The sequence below is a fragment of the Phlebotomus argentipes genome, unplaced genomic scaffold (genome assembly GCF_947086385.1).
Source record: "Phlebotomus argentipes unplaced genomic scaffold, Phlebotomus argentipes genome assembly scaffold_4, whole genome shotgun sequence".
NCBI lineage: Eukaryota > Metazoa > Arthropoda > Insecta > Diptera > Psychodidae > Phlebotomus > Phlebotomus argentipes.
In genome coordinates this window covers 10,743,090-10,760,095 of record NW_026776174.1, presented here as the reverse complement: position 1 = coordinate 10,760,095, position 17,006 = coordinate 10,743,090, and the positions used below count along the sequence as shown (strand labels likewise).

The window sequence follows — 17,006 nt, the reverse complement described above, 5'->3', positions numbered from 1 at the left end:
AAAATTTTACTATAACGTATATCTTTTGCATATTGGAATGAAGACAAGAACAAGAACTGTTTTTTGATAAGCTATACCAAAATATACTCTACTATGGAATTTAATATACTCCCCAAAAATTGATAAACGAACTAAATGTAATGGAATTATCACATTGATGAGAAAATGAGAGCAAATTTACAATAATTATACTCATTAAAGAGGAAAAAAATTGATACTTATCAATTCATTAGCATGGAAAAAAATATCGGAAAAAAGACATTCAATATCAGAAAAAATCTACAGTGAGTCATTTATAAATCTTTTCAAACATTGAATGCAATAAATACATACCTTTTGGTGTAATTCACTTGGAGTTGATTTCGAAAGTCGCGAGCGCCATTCAATTGTGCGTCAGCACATTTAGTTTTTCTATAATTCTTGTTTCTCCGCCAGTAAAGGATTGTTTTATTTTGCGCAGCATCACAAATAAAATCATAACGCAATATATTACTAGACTTGTTTTATTAGTTCTTACTTTTTTACACTATGGATTTTTCTCTTTGTATTGTCATCTCTTAATTTCAAGTTGCTTTTTACACATCTCTTACTTTTGTCACATGAGTTTGATTTACACAGTTCGGGGGATAAAGAGTGCCTTAGTTTTTTCGATTAGGTGACTTTGTGCTCGAGAAGTGCTTGAGTGAGTGAAGTGATGAAGAGCTTGAAGGTGTGAATGACAGTGGCGTAGTTTGTAACTCACTTCTTGCATTTCTTGGTGTTGGAAATGGGGCAGCGCTGTTTTATGGAATTATCACATATATTTTCACATGAATCGAAGAGAAAAGTCGTGAAAATAGTCATTTCAAAGTGATTTTCCGAGGATTGAATAGTTTCATCGTATAAAGTAAACATCAAAGTGAAGATTTTTTGCACAATTCAATAATTCTACGATGCAGTGCCCCACAGTGGGGCAGTGTTGTGATATTTACAGCCTATTTTCATCTTTTTCTAAGGAAAAAACCATGAGATTTCATGCCTAATATAAGACAATTTCAATTTATTCATCTGATTTTTCAGGAAAAAACCCTAAATTTAACCACCATTTGTGAAACAATAGTGCCCCAATTCCCCCTAAATGAATGCTGCTCTTTTCCAGTGAATTTCCTCGCTACGCCACTGCGTGTGAATCAAAATTTGCAGAGTATCAACTCAAAATCACAAGCAAATTCTGTCGTGCGCTGTTTGCTTGCCGTGAAAAGGTGTGAAAGGGTTAACAAATTACATTAACTCGATTTACACGAATTGCATTTCTTGTCTTTTTCGCTATTTACAAAGTTCCCTTTCAAGGGGGGAAGGTGAAGAAGAGCTTTCGGAAGGGTGAAGAGAAGTGCGCAGTTGGTTCTTACTAATATGGACACTGGGTAGCATGATATTGCGTGGTGAGTGGCTCAAGAGAGATACGAGGATGTGTGGTGACTTATAAGTTACTTGGGGGTCCCCGTGAACGATGACCTGGCGCACCGGAGTGTCGAGATCCGGGACGAGAGTGCACAATAGCATAGTGATCGGAGTCAATTGGTAACGACCTTCAACAAGGATATTAAACTTCTGTTAATGCCTCTTCTACAGGTGTCGCATTCATGCAATTATTTGGTACAAATACAGCAACGCTCAAGGAATAAATTACTACACGCAATTGTTAGGCGGAGGAGACGATTTGAGGTGTGTTGCGGGATTAGTTGATTGGCTTTCTTGCTATATAGAGACTTTACTGGTCAGACCTCAAGACAGCGCGCCACATTCAATCCGAGAGTTGTTAGTGAGCCAGAGAGTGAGAGATGATTTTAGCAGTGTTTCTTGTTAGACTTTCGGATGGATTTCATGCACCAATGAGCCGTGAGAGGGAGAGAAAGAGGAGAGATTCATGTCTTTGTCTTGACTCTAATAGCGATCAGACCTATTCGAGTGGATTGTGGAGCCGCCACTCGTGTAGCCCTTGTTGTGGCCGACGTCTCTGCCGTGGAGTGAGTATCTGGATCCGTACTGGCTCCCGTGCCAGCTCCTGTACGGATCGTACTCCTCGATGATGGACGGCTCCTTCTCGATTATCTGCAAGGACACAGAGAGAGAGGACTTCAGCATCGCGCCCAGGCAATGTCACAGGGGAATCTCACCTCAGTTCGCGCGCAGCTGCAACTCATGGCCGTGCACAGGAAGATGTTCATGAGCAGCATGATGAGGAACAGGACGCCCAGAGCTATCGTGAGCCACAGAAGCCAAGCCGGTCGAACGCCTCCTTCTTCGCAGATTGGCGAAACCACTGCAAGAAGCACACACAAATCCTATAACTTTACGATTGCTCGCAAAACCAGAATACCAGCCGCGCATAAAAAAAATGTAATTAAATTCAGAGTTCGACATTGAATTGGAATTAGCATCATGTGAATTGCAAATGGTTTTCCCGATTCGAATAAATATCGCATCACGTAGAGAGGAAGAGAGTGGCATTTCTGCGCCCTAACTTTCAATTTTAATTGTAAGGACAATATACTCAGCCGAGCATTAAGCTAATCTGAGTGGTGAAGCACTATAAAAACAGCCGTAACATTATGCAAATGGTGCATCATAAATTTTCGTGTCGAAGTGCATTTCAGCCATTTCAGCTCATTTCTTCAAACTGAGACTTTTACACACTCACACAAAAAGTCCACAAGAAAATGAGAAGACAAGAGCGATTGGAAAATCTCAATTAATTCTGCAGCTTAATTGGCTCTGCATTAAGGAAAGAATTCACTGAGTTAGAAACACGTGAAATATTCGCTCCGACAGAGGAGAATTAATCGCGGTGTAAATTGACGGAGAGCAAACAGAACTGGATGCTCAGAACTCTTCTTTCCCGCTTCTCTCCAATCTGCGAGGCTTCTTAACGCATTGTAGGAATCTAAGTGCAAAAATTATCATTACACAGAATGTGTGTGCCTCATAATTTGTCTCAGAGATGAAGCACAATTAAGGTGAATTACCAGAGGAACTACAAAACGCTTCCACTTGCGCTTGTGCTGGCATTTTACAGCCGCGCACTATATTGTGAAGTCGAGCATTTGATAAACGGATTTTGAAAAATACCTTTTCAATGGGAAACGGAAATATCAATGAAAATCAGTCTGGCATAAATCAGTCCGTCAAGTGATAATCAAATTTGTGTTTTTCCAAATACAACAAATCGTTAATTTTCCTGAATTCCTGAAGGTTTGATGGAAGGCATAATTTCTTGCTGATAGCTTGAATTGAATTTTTGACTTGGAAATTGACTGTGATGCTTCAGAAACTCGTCGTCCGGCAAGGGTTATTCACACTGGCAAACATTGGAGAGACCTTAGGAAAGAATTCTCGGTGGATCGTGGTAGTAAAAATTAAAGAATGTGCCTTAAACAACTGAACAATTCGTTTGCGACACGTTTTCAACGAAATCGAATTTTTGTTTAATTCTTTGGTTCTGTTTCAGTGTTACTAAGGATTAAGGACTAGGTCGAATGGCTTCAAACTCGACATGATAATTAATCATTAAAGAGAGAAAATTTGTGGAAAAATTCAGCCCTCTAGCTTTACGTGAAAACTGACGGTACATCAATGTTTTAGAGCCTTAGCTATTTAATTCGGAGTAATTGTATGCAATTAACTCACGTGGCGCGTCTGCAGGATCCAGGACGAAGACCGTCGTGGCGGCCAGCATGACGCCGTCGTCAGTCTGTCCCAGGGCGCGGCCGCTCTTCGTGTACGCGGCGGCGTCTCCCGTGCAGGACGCCTCGGCCGGGCAGGTGGAGCCGGCGCGACAGGCCACGACGTCGCACTGCAGGTGCACCTCTGAGCCCTCCGGGAACTTAAACATGGACTTGAGCACGGCCGTTGCCGAGGAGCCGTCGCCGTTGGTGCGGAAGCGCGTGATGATGTTGTTGTCCAGCGGACAGCCGCGCTCGTCGATCAGCGGAATGCTCGTGTTGCGCTTGCTGAAGGCGAAGCAGTTCCGCACGCGAAGATCTCGCGTGCTGTTGGGCTGCGTGAGCTCAGCCTTGATGGTGTACTCGCGTCCGTACACGGTTTCCCTCACGCGGCGCTCACTGCTGTCCATAAACTTAAGGGCCACGTGGGTGTTGTCGTCCCTAGAGCGCCAAAGAGAGAGAAGTTCACATGCTTAATTGTGTGACTTCACGTTTCGCAATGCAGAAATTATTTTTGGCGAAGATTCAATCGATTGTCGGCAAATTGTACACATTTTCCACGGACAAATTGCTTGCAACACGAACAAATCAGTGTTATTCAATCGAGTTTTTGTGTGTGCACAGATGAATTTCACATCAATACGTGGGTTACGTGAAGGTGAAGAATAATTTGGAGACCTCAAGACGATGGAAAATGTGTGGATAAATGTTCTGATAAATCCCTGGCAAAGATGGGATTTTTCTGCATGGCAACAGTGGATTCTGTCAAGAGTGATATATTATTGTACTGTATGCATTTCTGTCTAGATAAATCACATATTTATCTAGGCGAGTTATTGCCGTGCAGAAAATTTAGTGATAAAGCCGTGAGTGACTGTAGAAGACAAAAAGACGCTTAGTTTGCACATTTGCTGGGAATTTCAATTATCTCCACTTTATCCGGGGAGATAAATGAAAATTGATTTTATGGAGAATCCACACGACAGATAAATAAATCGTGTGAATATCGCCTAATAAGGCAGATCGAACGTGTGCAGATCAATGACCGTTAGCGTCTCGCGCGCGGGATTCAAATTGGGCCTCAGGCCTTTCCTGGACTGACGCAGAGATCTGCCGAACACTTGGACATGGAAGTCATCTCGTGAAATTCTCAAAATGTCACCGTCAAATGGAGAGATTTCTTAGCCGTGGTGTCTTACCTTGCAAATCCAGTTTTGCCACATGTTATAATAAAGAAGCGATCCTCGGCCAATTCCAGCGTTCGATGAAGTCTCACCGCCACTTGGACTGATCTCTCTTCCGTTTTCTGTGAAATCCAGATAGAATGTCTGTTAGTTTTGCTGTTGCTCAATTGATCACCAGCAAGTGATTGTGTTAGATTTTTCCTCAGCTGCACTTTCGCAATCAATTTCAAGATTATTACTAATCTAAACCATACATCGCGTGAGTAGAGTGAGAATTTGGACACAGAGAGCACATTTAGTGTGTTAAATTGTCTTTCTTCTCCTAAGCAGATACACAAAGTCTAAAGTAAATGTTATGGTGCAATTTTGTCAGCGTCTAAAGCAAATATAAATGCTTCTCTCTCTCTCTCGAAGGGGTCGAAACAGTTGCAGCTGACGCAACTCTGCAAATTACTTAGCTGATGGTCGTTTTGACCAGTTTCAGACGGTCACTCAATCGGCGAGGAAATCACTCAACGGAACGATTAGGCCGATCGATTGCGTGCCATTCGAGACGTCCGTCATCCGCGGATGACGCGACTCCGCACACTAGCACAGCTCCTGGGCCGCGGCGTCAATTTATCCACGCCATCAGTCGCTCTTATTCAAATGAGAGTGAAAATCACTTTCCATTTCCTCCCCATCTCCGATGGCTCAATACAGTATCGATTAGGTAATTGCAAGGCGCACGCCGCCAGGCCGTTCAACTTGGGAAGGAAGCTGAAATTTTCACCAGATTGCAGCACAATTAATAAGAATCTTGTGCACATTTCACTCTCTCAATTGCCGCTTCTTATGCGGAAGACGCAACATCAGCTTGATCCAATATCGAGCACACGCAGTGCGAAGAGCGAACATAGAGATTCCTCCTAGTAAAATTCATGGTAATTATGCGATATGTGATAATAACACTGATAGATTCATTAAAAAACACATCAAAGGGGGAGATAATATGCTATAAATCTTTCAAAATGACTATTGTGATTGTTTTCAGCGCGAAAATGAAAAAGAATCCAAAGAATCAGGATGATTAGTCAGTAAAAGAAGCTCCCAGGAAAGGAATATTGCAAGTTTTTAAACTAATTGAATTATCTCTCCCTTGGAAAAGGCAATAAAATTGGTGTCAGAAGTGGGATATTTCACTTTTATTGTTAATATGCGTTCAGAATACCTCATGAAACTCTTAAGTCACTAAAACAGTATAAAAAAACACATAATTTCTGCATTCTTCACAACACTAGTCAACAATTCGCAGACCTTTTGACTGAATGACAAATACATTAAGTCTCTGAAAACACTCTCAATTTCACTTTTTGTCTGCGCACATCCATCTCAGCACTGCCTTGGTGGACATAAGAAGAAAACAGAAACATTGTGTGCAGAACCCACGCGAAATCCATGCGAGTTCTGCAGTCCTCAGGCCGCCCACGATTAATCTCTGGCCACAATCTCTTCCCAGGCACTATTAGTAACTATTTGCCTTTTGGTTCCACATGGCAAATTTATCGACTCGCCATCGAGGGCATCCAATAATAAATTTTGCAGATTAATTCGCGACGCTATAAATTCTCAATCGGCACATAATGAAAGTATATCGAATTGGGGAACAATATTACCGCACTAATGTGCGATCATAAGTTGCCCAGAGGAGCAAAAAGTCTTGCATCATTGAAGTCTTCATTAGGGAAAATTGTTAAATATAATCTATACAAAAAAAAATGTGGTTCAACAAAAAATAATTATTATAATGTTTATTAACTTCACTTTCTCAATCTTCCAGGCATTGCGAATGGTTTCCGTTCGCGATAATATGCGAAAGAGGATAATTTCAGTAAAATTGATTGACTTTCTCATCCTCGCAATTTCAATCGCGATTTCCTCACATCTCTCAAATGTTGCTTGTGGGGCAGGTTTTGCCATTAATCATGGCATTAATTGATATTATTAAGTGACACGGCAATTGCACAGCTGCAAAATTATATTTCGTTCTTGTAATAAATATTCTCACACACACCGGAAAACAGCCAATGTTGCTAGAATAATTGCAAGATCATGCAAAGATACAATTCTGCTGTCCAGCAGGCAAAAAAAAAGAGTTCTTAAATTTTGTAATACTGAATTATTGGCCAGAAGGTCAATGTTCTGTTTGACGGCGGACAAACAATCTTCGGTCTTCACATGGCGAAGAAAGGAATTGAAAGCATCTTTGTTGGAATTTTTTGCCGCAAAATCTTGTAGATCACTTGAGTGCTGAGCATAAGGTTATCATTTATTAGAATACGCGCCTTTTTTCTCCCCCTGACGCGGCCCGAGAATATTTGACTCGTCATTAAGAATTCTTTCTCAGGTGAGCCACAGAACAATGTGATTCACAAATGGTTAGTGAGAAAACAGAGATGAGATTTCCGACGAATTAGCGTTGACGAGGATTCCATCACGTTTCGTGCTTGAGTGGAAGAAATATGTGTCATTCATCAAAATTCTTGGGCTCTTCTTCTTCAAGTTTATGGTGAATTTTGACTTTTACAGCAATAGTGAGCGCTTTCCTCCAGAACTCTGACATGAGTAACATCAATAAGGTGTGGTTGTTTGTCGATTGTCCATGAAAGTCAAACACACATTCGTTGTGGAGCAAACGTATTTTCAATCAACAGACACTCTAGAATGATTAATATTCTGACAGTGAAAAATCACACAATTTGCTCATCTATGATGCTTAATTTCATTACTGACACGCATGCAAATGCTTAACGCTTTGTAAAATATTCAGATCATGAAGGTAAAAGTTTGAGCTTCGTCTGGGATTCATTCTTACCGTTTGCAACTAACGTTCAAGTGAATAACTTTTGTTGCCGCATAGCGTATGATTTTCACCATAATTTTCATGATGAATCTAAAGCAGAGTCAGCGAATGGAAAAGTGCAGCTTGCAAGTTGATAAAATAACTTGCGAACAAACGAGGTGGATTTTTATTAAAATGACGGCTCTATCAATTTAACTGTTCCTAACAACAACATTGCGCCGAAAGGCAGAACGAATCGAATGCAGCGAAATAGAATTATATTTATCAGAATTGTAATTTTCCAATTGAACAGCACGCAGAGAATAAAAAGTTGTCTGTTTATTATGGTGTTGACATGTTCATTGTTGGGTAAATTTTTTTTTAATTAATACTCTCAGTGTTCTGGAATTGTGCCAAAAACGCGAGTAAAAAAGCTGAAGAAAAGCATTCCAAAGGATTATAATGTTATTCTCTCTCTCTCAGTCTGTGAAACAAACTCCCATTGATTCAGTTTCTATGCAAATTTCAATACATATTTCGCTCCATTGCTGTACGAGAAATGGCAATTGTGATCTCGTTGGTGGTGTGCTAAAATGCATACGTGCTTTGTGAAATTGAAGAAGAAACAATGCTAATTTAGCATAGAGAACTCGTGATACCGTGAGGGCATTCTATGCCCGGCAAACACGAGGCAAGAGCCCAGCAAAAGCCATATATTTACTTATTATTATTTCGTAAATCATGTAAATGGAATGGTAATCTGTAGTAATAAGCCGAGAGCGAGTAGTGATTAATGGAAACGACTTGTGAAAAATCATGTTCCCTCTCGGTCGTGGTCAATGCTAAGTTTTTCTTCAAAATTGATATGCAATTCACCCCATCTGTGCGCGCGATCACGATGCCCGAGCGAGAAGACTTCAATTGTCAATGCCAGATCGTCGCGCACACTCAGTGTCGGAGCAAATATTGGCTGATGTACTCATTGTGAGCATATGACTTATAATGTGGGATGTTAATATATGCGAAAGCGGCAATTGACGACCGTCATCCTCCTGAAATATTTCCACCTCTATATTATTCCACTCCACATCCATGGAAAACCTTGGAATACAATAATCATCATTCACACGATCAAATACAGCCGAGACAATGATGATCATGCCCGTGGTTTTCTATCATTTATTAATCTATAGCAATCTCGCGGATCACGTAAAGCCATTGGTAAATTAATCTCCACATGTGAGCCATGCAAGCATTTCCCGGTTCCCATTCGCCAGATATCCTGATCTACCTTTTTCCACTCTCTCTCTCTCTCCTTCTCTCCCTTTTCTCTGGCGACCACTAATTGGCGGAACGTAATAGGCAAGCCGGAGATCATAGTGCGATCATATAAGAAAATTGCCTTTGATCTGCAACGCGAAGACAATGGAGGTGTTCTTGCGAGCCACCACAAGAAGGTGCAAGAGTTCAACACGCACCAAACATGCCAATAATCTCCCTGTTTCTGACCAATGTCTTCCCCAGTAATATCATTATTATTTCGGTGGAAGTGCAGAAGCGGTACATCTTTATTTCCTGCGGTATGCGTGATTAGAGATTGGGTGGACGCGCAGCCGAGACCTATTGAATTGTGTTCCAACTGTGGCGCGCGATTGTTGGAGAATTTCCCGCCAAATGTGATTAATTTTCATTCCCACAATTTTTATTTCACAAATTAGGCGCGCGATGCTATCAACGTCTCTTTAGTGGATACCTTTTCTTCATTCACTCCAGGCCCATTATGTATTTATGCAATCTCCACGGCGCAACTCGGCAATTAACCAAATTTACAGTGTTTACTTTTGATCTCCATCACCAGCCAAATGCCAATGAACATTTCCGCGTGATGAATATGGCAAAGGCGGTGAAAACAAACAACACATTGGCAAGATCTCTAATCTCCGTTCTTTTCTGGAAGCCACTAAGCTTGAAAGAACTTTATGTCACCGAAGACAGCAGTAGAAAAAGCGTAGGTTTGGAGTACCTAGAAATTCTCTAAAATACCTCACTTCTGCGAATACTCCGCCCACTTGTACGCCCCGCCCACTTCTTCACCTGCTCCTGAGGACTTGCTTATTGAAATGTGACGAATATTCAGTCCAGAGGGAATGAAAAATGCTTCATACGCGATTCTAAGTGAAGAATATAAACAAGAAACTGTTGCATTACACATTAGAGTCTAACACTAACCCAGAATGTCTCTGTAGAGCGCGATTTCTATAATAGTGTCAAATGCAGAAACATTTTGCGGTGTGGATTTTCGTAGAATAACCGTTTCATCCGTTATATAATTTCAATTGAAAATTTATGTGACCGACACTTTTTTTTTATTGTTGATGCACCGAGAGAGCGCCAAATATGCTAATTGCGGCATTGTTCTCTACCTACCCTATGAATACCACACAATTGTGAGTTGTGTGCCAATTAATTCACCATGTGGGAGTTACCAGAGATTATAAGTTACAATCTGGCAAAGTGTGTGTGCTGAAAGGTAGTAATTTTAGTAGGTAAGCCTAAGGATCTTACATCCCCACTCACGTTGCTGACCAGGATGCCACAGTAGTCGTTCTGTCCCTGCCGCGCCAGCAGATTCAGGCTCATCGTCGCGACGTTGCTGCCATTGCCGAAGACCATGCAGTGGGAGTTCCGGTAGTCGCGTGCGTGCACGGCGCCCGTGTAGGGACCGCTGAGCTGCACGCGGATGTTCATGGTGCCGGCCTTGCATGTGGCCGTGACGTGAGGCGCGAACTCTGTGCCAGCCTCCTGACAATTCACCGCCAGCAGGAACACCTGTAATGCCAACGAGAAGCTTCGTTATTCACCCCTGTCGGTCATAATTAGCGGGCATGGCAAAATAGGTCAAACTGCATTTGCCATCGAGTGTGACTCTTCATCATACAATGCAATTGTTAATGAATGTATAAAAGCACACATCGTGCTGCGAGTGTCATCCCGCAGTTTCCATCTGCTTATGCAATCTCTCGTATATAATTCAAAATTCATGCATATTTAAACGTATCTGGTCATTCACTCTTACATCCAGTCTTCGCCACCTGAGAATCTACATATTAACACTCTCCGATTATGGAGTTTATTCATCTTCATTTGCGCATAATGCATCTCTGCAATAGGTAAATGTGTCAATATGGTAATGAAATGGTTTTTCCCCAAGAGATAATTAGCTTTGCTCACTTCCAATTCAAAAACGTTTCCAACCACCAAGAGGAAGTGACAAGGGGGAGATAATGTAGCTAGAAGTGGTGTACAGAAATCATTTTTTAACCAGATCTTCATTTTTCATAAATTGAATTTATTTTATACTTTTTAATAGAATTGTACATTTAAACTCCATGAAAATCACAATTATGGAAGTTAATTGGTAAAAAAAGCAAAAAAGTTAAACATAACCTCAATTTTTTAACCTAGTATGTGTGATTCTAAGTTAGAAGGATTCTAAACAAGATTTCTTAAGAACAACTCAATGCAATTGAAAGGTTATCGTCTTAAAGATACCAACAGTGCAATTATTGTCTGAAAAGCTTAATAATAAATGATGTCAGTTAGATTTCAGTTAGTTTCCAGTTAATCTTCAGTGAATAAAATCAACATTGACAGCATGATTTGCAGAATATCATTGATTCGTCGTTTTCACTTAAAAAGTTGTCCATTCAAAGACTTCTGCGAAGTGTTAAGGATTTTTCATGTGAATTGTGGAAGTGTCAGGAAATATTTATAGATTTTAGCCACATTATCTCCCCCTTGCGAAGTGGTATAAATTGCGTGGCATGAAAACTTTCTTCCTCTTTTGCTCAATTTTCACAATTGAGAATCACTTTTTTGTACTTCATAATTGAATTTACATGCTGCATTGTTCCATAAGCACACAATTAATTTCCACGTGTCATCACGACACCTCTGCATGTGTCTGAAGTGATAAAACCCCCATGAATTGGACTATCAATCATTTGCGAAGATCATTGTGATCGTCACGATATCACACATTCAATTTCAGTTTCACATTTCTCTGCTGTCTTTTCTCCTTTCATTTCCACCCAGAGCCCTCTTATGAATCCGCTGAGCTGCAGATATAACAAAGAGGTATGCTTCACCTAGCAGAAATTATATTCATATGTATGTCTTTTCCTTTCTATTGCGCCAAAGTGTACGTATAATTTTCATTTTTTTAGTTGCGAAAAGCACTGCTTAAGGTTGATAGTTACAAACTTTTCATCTTCACTCTACTGGAATAAAGCAAATAATAATAATATAAATTGATATTGTACAATACAATACACTCACAACACACTTAATTTCGTAGACGAAAGTGCAGATGAAAACAAAACTGTTCCTCATTCATTGAAAATACAAGCGTGCGAGTGAAAATATTTTTTTTTAACAGGGAAGAAGAGTAATTACAAATGACTGTGTTTTCCATAAATGTAGGTCCAAAAGTGAATAATTACCACACAGAGTTTCGACTCTTTGGCACCGTTAATAAATAAAATCTCTATTAATTAAAAATGTAAGTGAAATTTCTGTTTGAATGTCGTCTCGGTGAGTGACTTTTTGGCGATTCTAAATACGAATGGCAGATCAAAAGGGTTCCCGAGAGAGATGAAGACTTAATTCTGGGATGAAAATATGTTTGTTTTTTTCCAAAGCCGCATGCTCTGAGTCTCTCAAAGTAGAGGATTACGCTGTGACACATTCATGGATTTCCAGTGAAAAGTGGTGAATGAAAATGTGAAGGGGATAAAGCACAATTATACATCGTGTCCGGCAAATCGGTTTTCGGAATCAGAGCATGAGGCGCACAAGAAGAGATTCACTTGACGCAATAGAACAATGAACCTGCGCGACACTTGAGCACATCACTCTTCTGTGATGCCAGCATTCCTTCCTGAATGACTTCTTGGTTGCGCATCACTTGATACTGAGGCGTCATATACTGAAAATTCCGCTTATTCCATTTCGATTGCTAGCAAAACGTACTTAAGGTGCGATTTTCGAGTGAAGATAAATACTGGAGGACCGGTTTTCGTCAGTGAAAACATCTTGTTCAACTGCCTGGGCACTTTACATTATTTATCATTTAGCCGAGAATAACGAATTTACTGTCGTGAGCCGAGAAGTATTTTATGAATTTGCATTTTTCACAGTCCGCGCCAGTGCGTGATCGAGAGGACGTGTAGCCCAAACAATGACGTTTTAAGTCTTGCTACTCAGCAGCAATAATGGTGAATGCCCAGCCATTTATGGGCGAACGAGAGTGAAATCGACTTCATGTCGCGATCCATGTCAAGAAGTATATGCACAGGCATATGTACAAATATACCTTCGTATAGGATTAACCGTATGGAACAAAATATGCAACTAAGTAATCAGGCATTTACATGAATTTCCATAAAAGAAATGCGCACATGATAAACTCTTTCCATTCCGAAACCCAAAGCGTTTTATGTGCAAATTCTCAGTATGATTTCTCTTGATCACATTCAGTATTTCGTGGGTCGAAGTCAACATAATGTGAACTGTCCTTAAGTCATCTAAGGAGGAAGCTGTGCTTTTCCACTATCATGTCATCTCTTCCGCGGTCATGTGAACTTTTTGAATTTTCTGATACAATTCACCTCAGCGTCTCGAGTGCATAAAATATGATCTCAACAGAGTGCTGAAATGTTTTTCTTTTTTAACACAATAAGCCTTTCAGCAAAGTCAAGGTTGGACAAAAATTTGTGTGGGAGATTCCAAAAATGCTGAGGATCTCTTAATTGTACCGAAAATACCCCAATTTGGAGATTGTCAGTTTATGTATTGTGGGTTAAAATTGAAGGATAAATCATGATATCTACAAAACGGAATGGGAATTTAGAGCAGAATGAGAGCATTTTGATTGTATTTTTTATAATACGTTATTGAAAGCATAGGCACTCAATCGAGACATTCTCAAGACATAAAATCTGTTGATTTTGAAATAATTGAATTTAAAAACATCACAAAATGTATGTACCTTTTTCACTGTTGGGGAAGTGTTCAAAAACTTGCAATATTTCTTTCCTAAGTGTTTCTTTTACAAATAAATTATCAGGATTCGTTGAAATTCTATTGATTTTTGCGTAAGTAACAATCGTAATAAATCTTTTCTAGGTTATGTAACGAATCAAGAACAAATTAAATAAGTAATTAGCATTCTGAAACATCAATTCTCGTGCTAAAGTCAGACAGATCGCTAGACATTGGCAGAATTTAGCGTTTTCATGGAATAAACATTGCTTTTCTGACCTTTTAATGCCAAGAAACACTGCGAATTGTGCTGAGATCGAACATAACCTCAAAATTATTGATTTGGACTTGGGAAATGTTTATTCAGAAAACTTTTTGGGAAATCTTGACTCTGAATCAACAATTTTGATTTGATTGGCGAATGATAAGAGATGATTTTGTCATCTAGAAAGCGTCCAAGCTGAGTTTTTAAAGATTTCTTTGTAACATTTTTAGGTTATGGTCCGAAAAGACGTCTGAAAAGAGTGTCTTTAAGTGGATTCTTACAGAAAAACCGAATGGAAACTTGAAAGATTCATTGTAATTTCAGTATAAGTGTGTAGAAAGCTTAAAAATTTAAAGTATTGTACTAATTAAGGGCACATTATCTTCCCCTTGTAATGTACTCCTGACCTGCGCTTCCTCTACAAATTCTTCTCTCCCAATAGGCCAATAAAATGTACAACATTTCCACGGTTTTATGAAATATGTAAAGAGCTGGCATAGACAATGTGATAAAATATGTGTAAAAGTGTGTCTCACAAAAAGTGTGCTTCTTTCGCGAGGAAAGTAGTTATCAGTGATTGTGCAACAGCGTGCATTCATTGTTACAGATGAAAATAATAATAATATTGTGCTCGAACGGGGCCACTGGGTCGATAGCATACTCTCAATATTCTTCAAACTATCGCGACGCAGGGCGAGATTTGGCAATTGAATGGACAGCAGAAATTCACACACGAAATCATCGCGCGCGCTTCTCACATGTGAACTTCACAATGCAACAACACATAATCTCTGTGGGAGCAATTTGGGCTGGAAAAGTCAAACGCGAAATTGACCTTGAGTTTATTGTCACCCACAATGTTTGGGACGGCTTAATGGGTGGCAAAATGATTGAAAATGAAAACGCAACTGACCGTGAATCGCCTTTTTTGCCACCAAATGACGCCGCACAGCGCGTTCCTCAAGATTGATCCGGAAATTGCTTTCCCAACCGCAAGATCATGCAGAGATTGATGAATGGTAACTGTGCATCTCGAGCAGTTCCTGCGCGAGATGCAGAGTTTCGCGACAATCGCGAGACAGAGTGTCATTCACCGTTAGTCATAGACTAGAATCGACGGTTTCCATGCTGGGGCGCATAAAATTCTCATCTTATGCAATTGTTATGCAACAATGGATCATCGATGAATTTCGGGCCTCTCGATTGGAATCTCTCTCTCTGCCCAGCGCTTGTGATGTAAATTGAAAGTTATGCACAATGGAAGAGTGATTGATTGTGCCGCATTTTACCGACTCCAGAAATATGAACAATTTCACACATGAAGATTCCAATCTTCAATTCATTCGATTCATTTCCCTGGCGCGGCGTGTACGGCGAATCCACACACACGAAAAAAGTGCAATCACTCTCTTCGTCTGCAGAGAGCATAATTAAAAGCAAGAAAATGGTATTAAGAACAAATGCAATAATAGGCATTTCATGTTGATTTCTCTACGGCTATGCTTTTTTTCTCTCTCCCTTCTTTCGCGCTTCAATGCTGGTGTTTCATTGAATTTGAGATGCTGTGAATAAATGCTGCCTATTTTCTATATTAATTACGCAACTCGAAAATTTTTATTCCTTTCCATACGCGCGCCTAGGCGAAGCTTTATTATTTATTGCCAATACAGAGAGCGAGAGAGGAAAATGCTCGCGCCGCACAATCGAACTGTTGATGCGTGGTTGTAGGCAATATTGCACAGATATATTAATCCTATCACAGCAACACGATGCGAATGCTTGCAGCACTGTTATTAATCTATTTTGGCGGAAAAACTGTAGCAATGGCAAATACTTACGGCGGCTGTGAGGAGAAGATAGTGTGTGAATGAGGCACTTGGCGTTGGAACTGCCATGTTTATCGGCTATTCGAGTCTTTCGTTTCGCAGATCTGCAAATCACAGGCAAATTTAAGCTGTAAATCACGCAAAAATGCCATTTGTAGCCTTCTCTTCTCGGAATCCCTTTATTCAATGTGACGGAGATTTCGGAGACTATGGCAGGAAAAAAAGCGCACTTTATCCAACAAGCGTGACAATAAGTAATCTTAATCACTGGATCAGCATGCAGACCTTGTGGAACCCACACACTTCTTGCCGCCACTGTCTTATGATGGTGTTTGACTTGGCGCTTTTTTCCATTGCCCAACTTGGCCAGTGGCTTTGGGACATGAGGTAAGACAACGCAGACTCTGTACATCTGCAGTTGGAGTGAATTTTGACGAGTGTGAATCCAGAAGGTGGGCGACGCGCTTCATTAAGGCACTTGGGCACGTGCATTGACCCTTTGCGCGACCAAGGAATGCTCTTGCATTCTGTGCGACATCGTCGGCTCGCACTGCTTTTCATATATGCAAAATCTCCAACGCACCGTCACAATGAATAAAGTTCACCTCTGTGGCGAAACTTACTCTCAGCAAGAAACTGTGTCCTTAACTTTTCTGCCTTAGCTGGCGGAATTCCAATGATTTGCACACGCGGGAAAACTTGTATCTAAAATCTAAATGTGTTTATGCATAATTCACACCAACGATAGTTGACCAAAATGTGATTGTTGCATAATGTGTTTAACTTGTGTCAAAAATAAATGTTTTCTTTTCAATTCTCTCAGATGGCGGAATTTATATGAATAACTCGAAGAAGAAAAAAAATCGTCTGTAAAGCAGTCGATTATCTCATCGCGGCCTCAAGTCACCAACATATGTGTATATATTTTTCGGAACGAAAATTCACTTTCGCGATGCTGCTCGTCGTGTGACTTTGTTGGTCGTTTTTGCACAAAACCCGATGAAAAATCACAATTGTGGGGTGGAAAAGCTGTCGTGTGGCCAGGAAAAGACCCAAATTGACTCCTTTAATCACTATTTTTGCCACATAAACCCTAATTTTCTCCTGACATTCCCACTCTTGTTCGTTCGATCGCGCACCAAGCGACGTTCCACTCCAAAATCCTCA

The 17,006-nt window shown here is 40.3% G+C and overlaps 1 protein-coding gene across 3 annotated transcripts; it reads right to left on the bottom strand.

Annotated features, from left to right (window-relative positions):
* Positions 1–487: 487 nt before the first annotated feature.
* Positions 488–17,003, bottom strand: LOC132258035 (uncharacterized). 3 transcript variants are annotated; one of them, XM_059755137.1, is made up of 8 exons: positions 16,463–17,003; positions 15,852–15,967; positions 10,272–10,535; positions 4,901–5,007; positions 3,667–4,142; positions 2,157–2,302; positions 1,940–2,091; positions 488–1,568 (listed from the first exon to the last, which is right to left on the bottom strand). In XM_059755137.1, the coding sequence occupies exons 2-8, from the start codon at positions 15,906–15,908 to the stop codon at positions 1,460–1,462; spliced, it is 1,311 nt and encodes a 436-aa protein (XP_059611120.1). In that variant the 5' UTR covers positions 15,909–15,967; positions 16,463–17,003; the 3' UTR covers positions 488–1,459. The 3 variants fall into 3 exon arrangements, with proteins under 3 accessions (XP_059611120.1, XP_059611119.1, XP_059611121.1); XM_059755136.1 differs by having other exon boundaries at positions 15,852–15,943; XM_059755138.1 differs by having other exon boundaries at positions 10,284–10,535; positions 15,852–15,943.
* Between the last annotated feature and the right edge of the window lie 3 nt (positions 17,004–17,006).

Excerpts from the sequence above, each read along its gene's own strand:
- LOC132258035 (XM_059755137.1), bottom strand. The coding sequence starts at position 15,908 with ATGGCAGTTCCAACGCCAAGTGCCTCATTCACACACTATCTTCTCCTC. Across the intron at positions 2,092-2,156 it reads GCAGCTGCGCGCGAACTGAG|ATAATCGAGAAGGAGCCGTC; the intron begins GTGAGATTCCCC and ends GTGTCCTTGCAG. Across the intron at positions 1,569-1,939 it reads TCCACAATCCACTCGAATAG|GTCGTTACCAATTGACTCCG; the intron begins GTCTGATCGCTA and ends TCCTTGTTGAAG.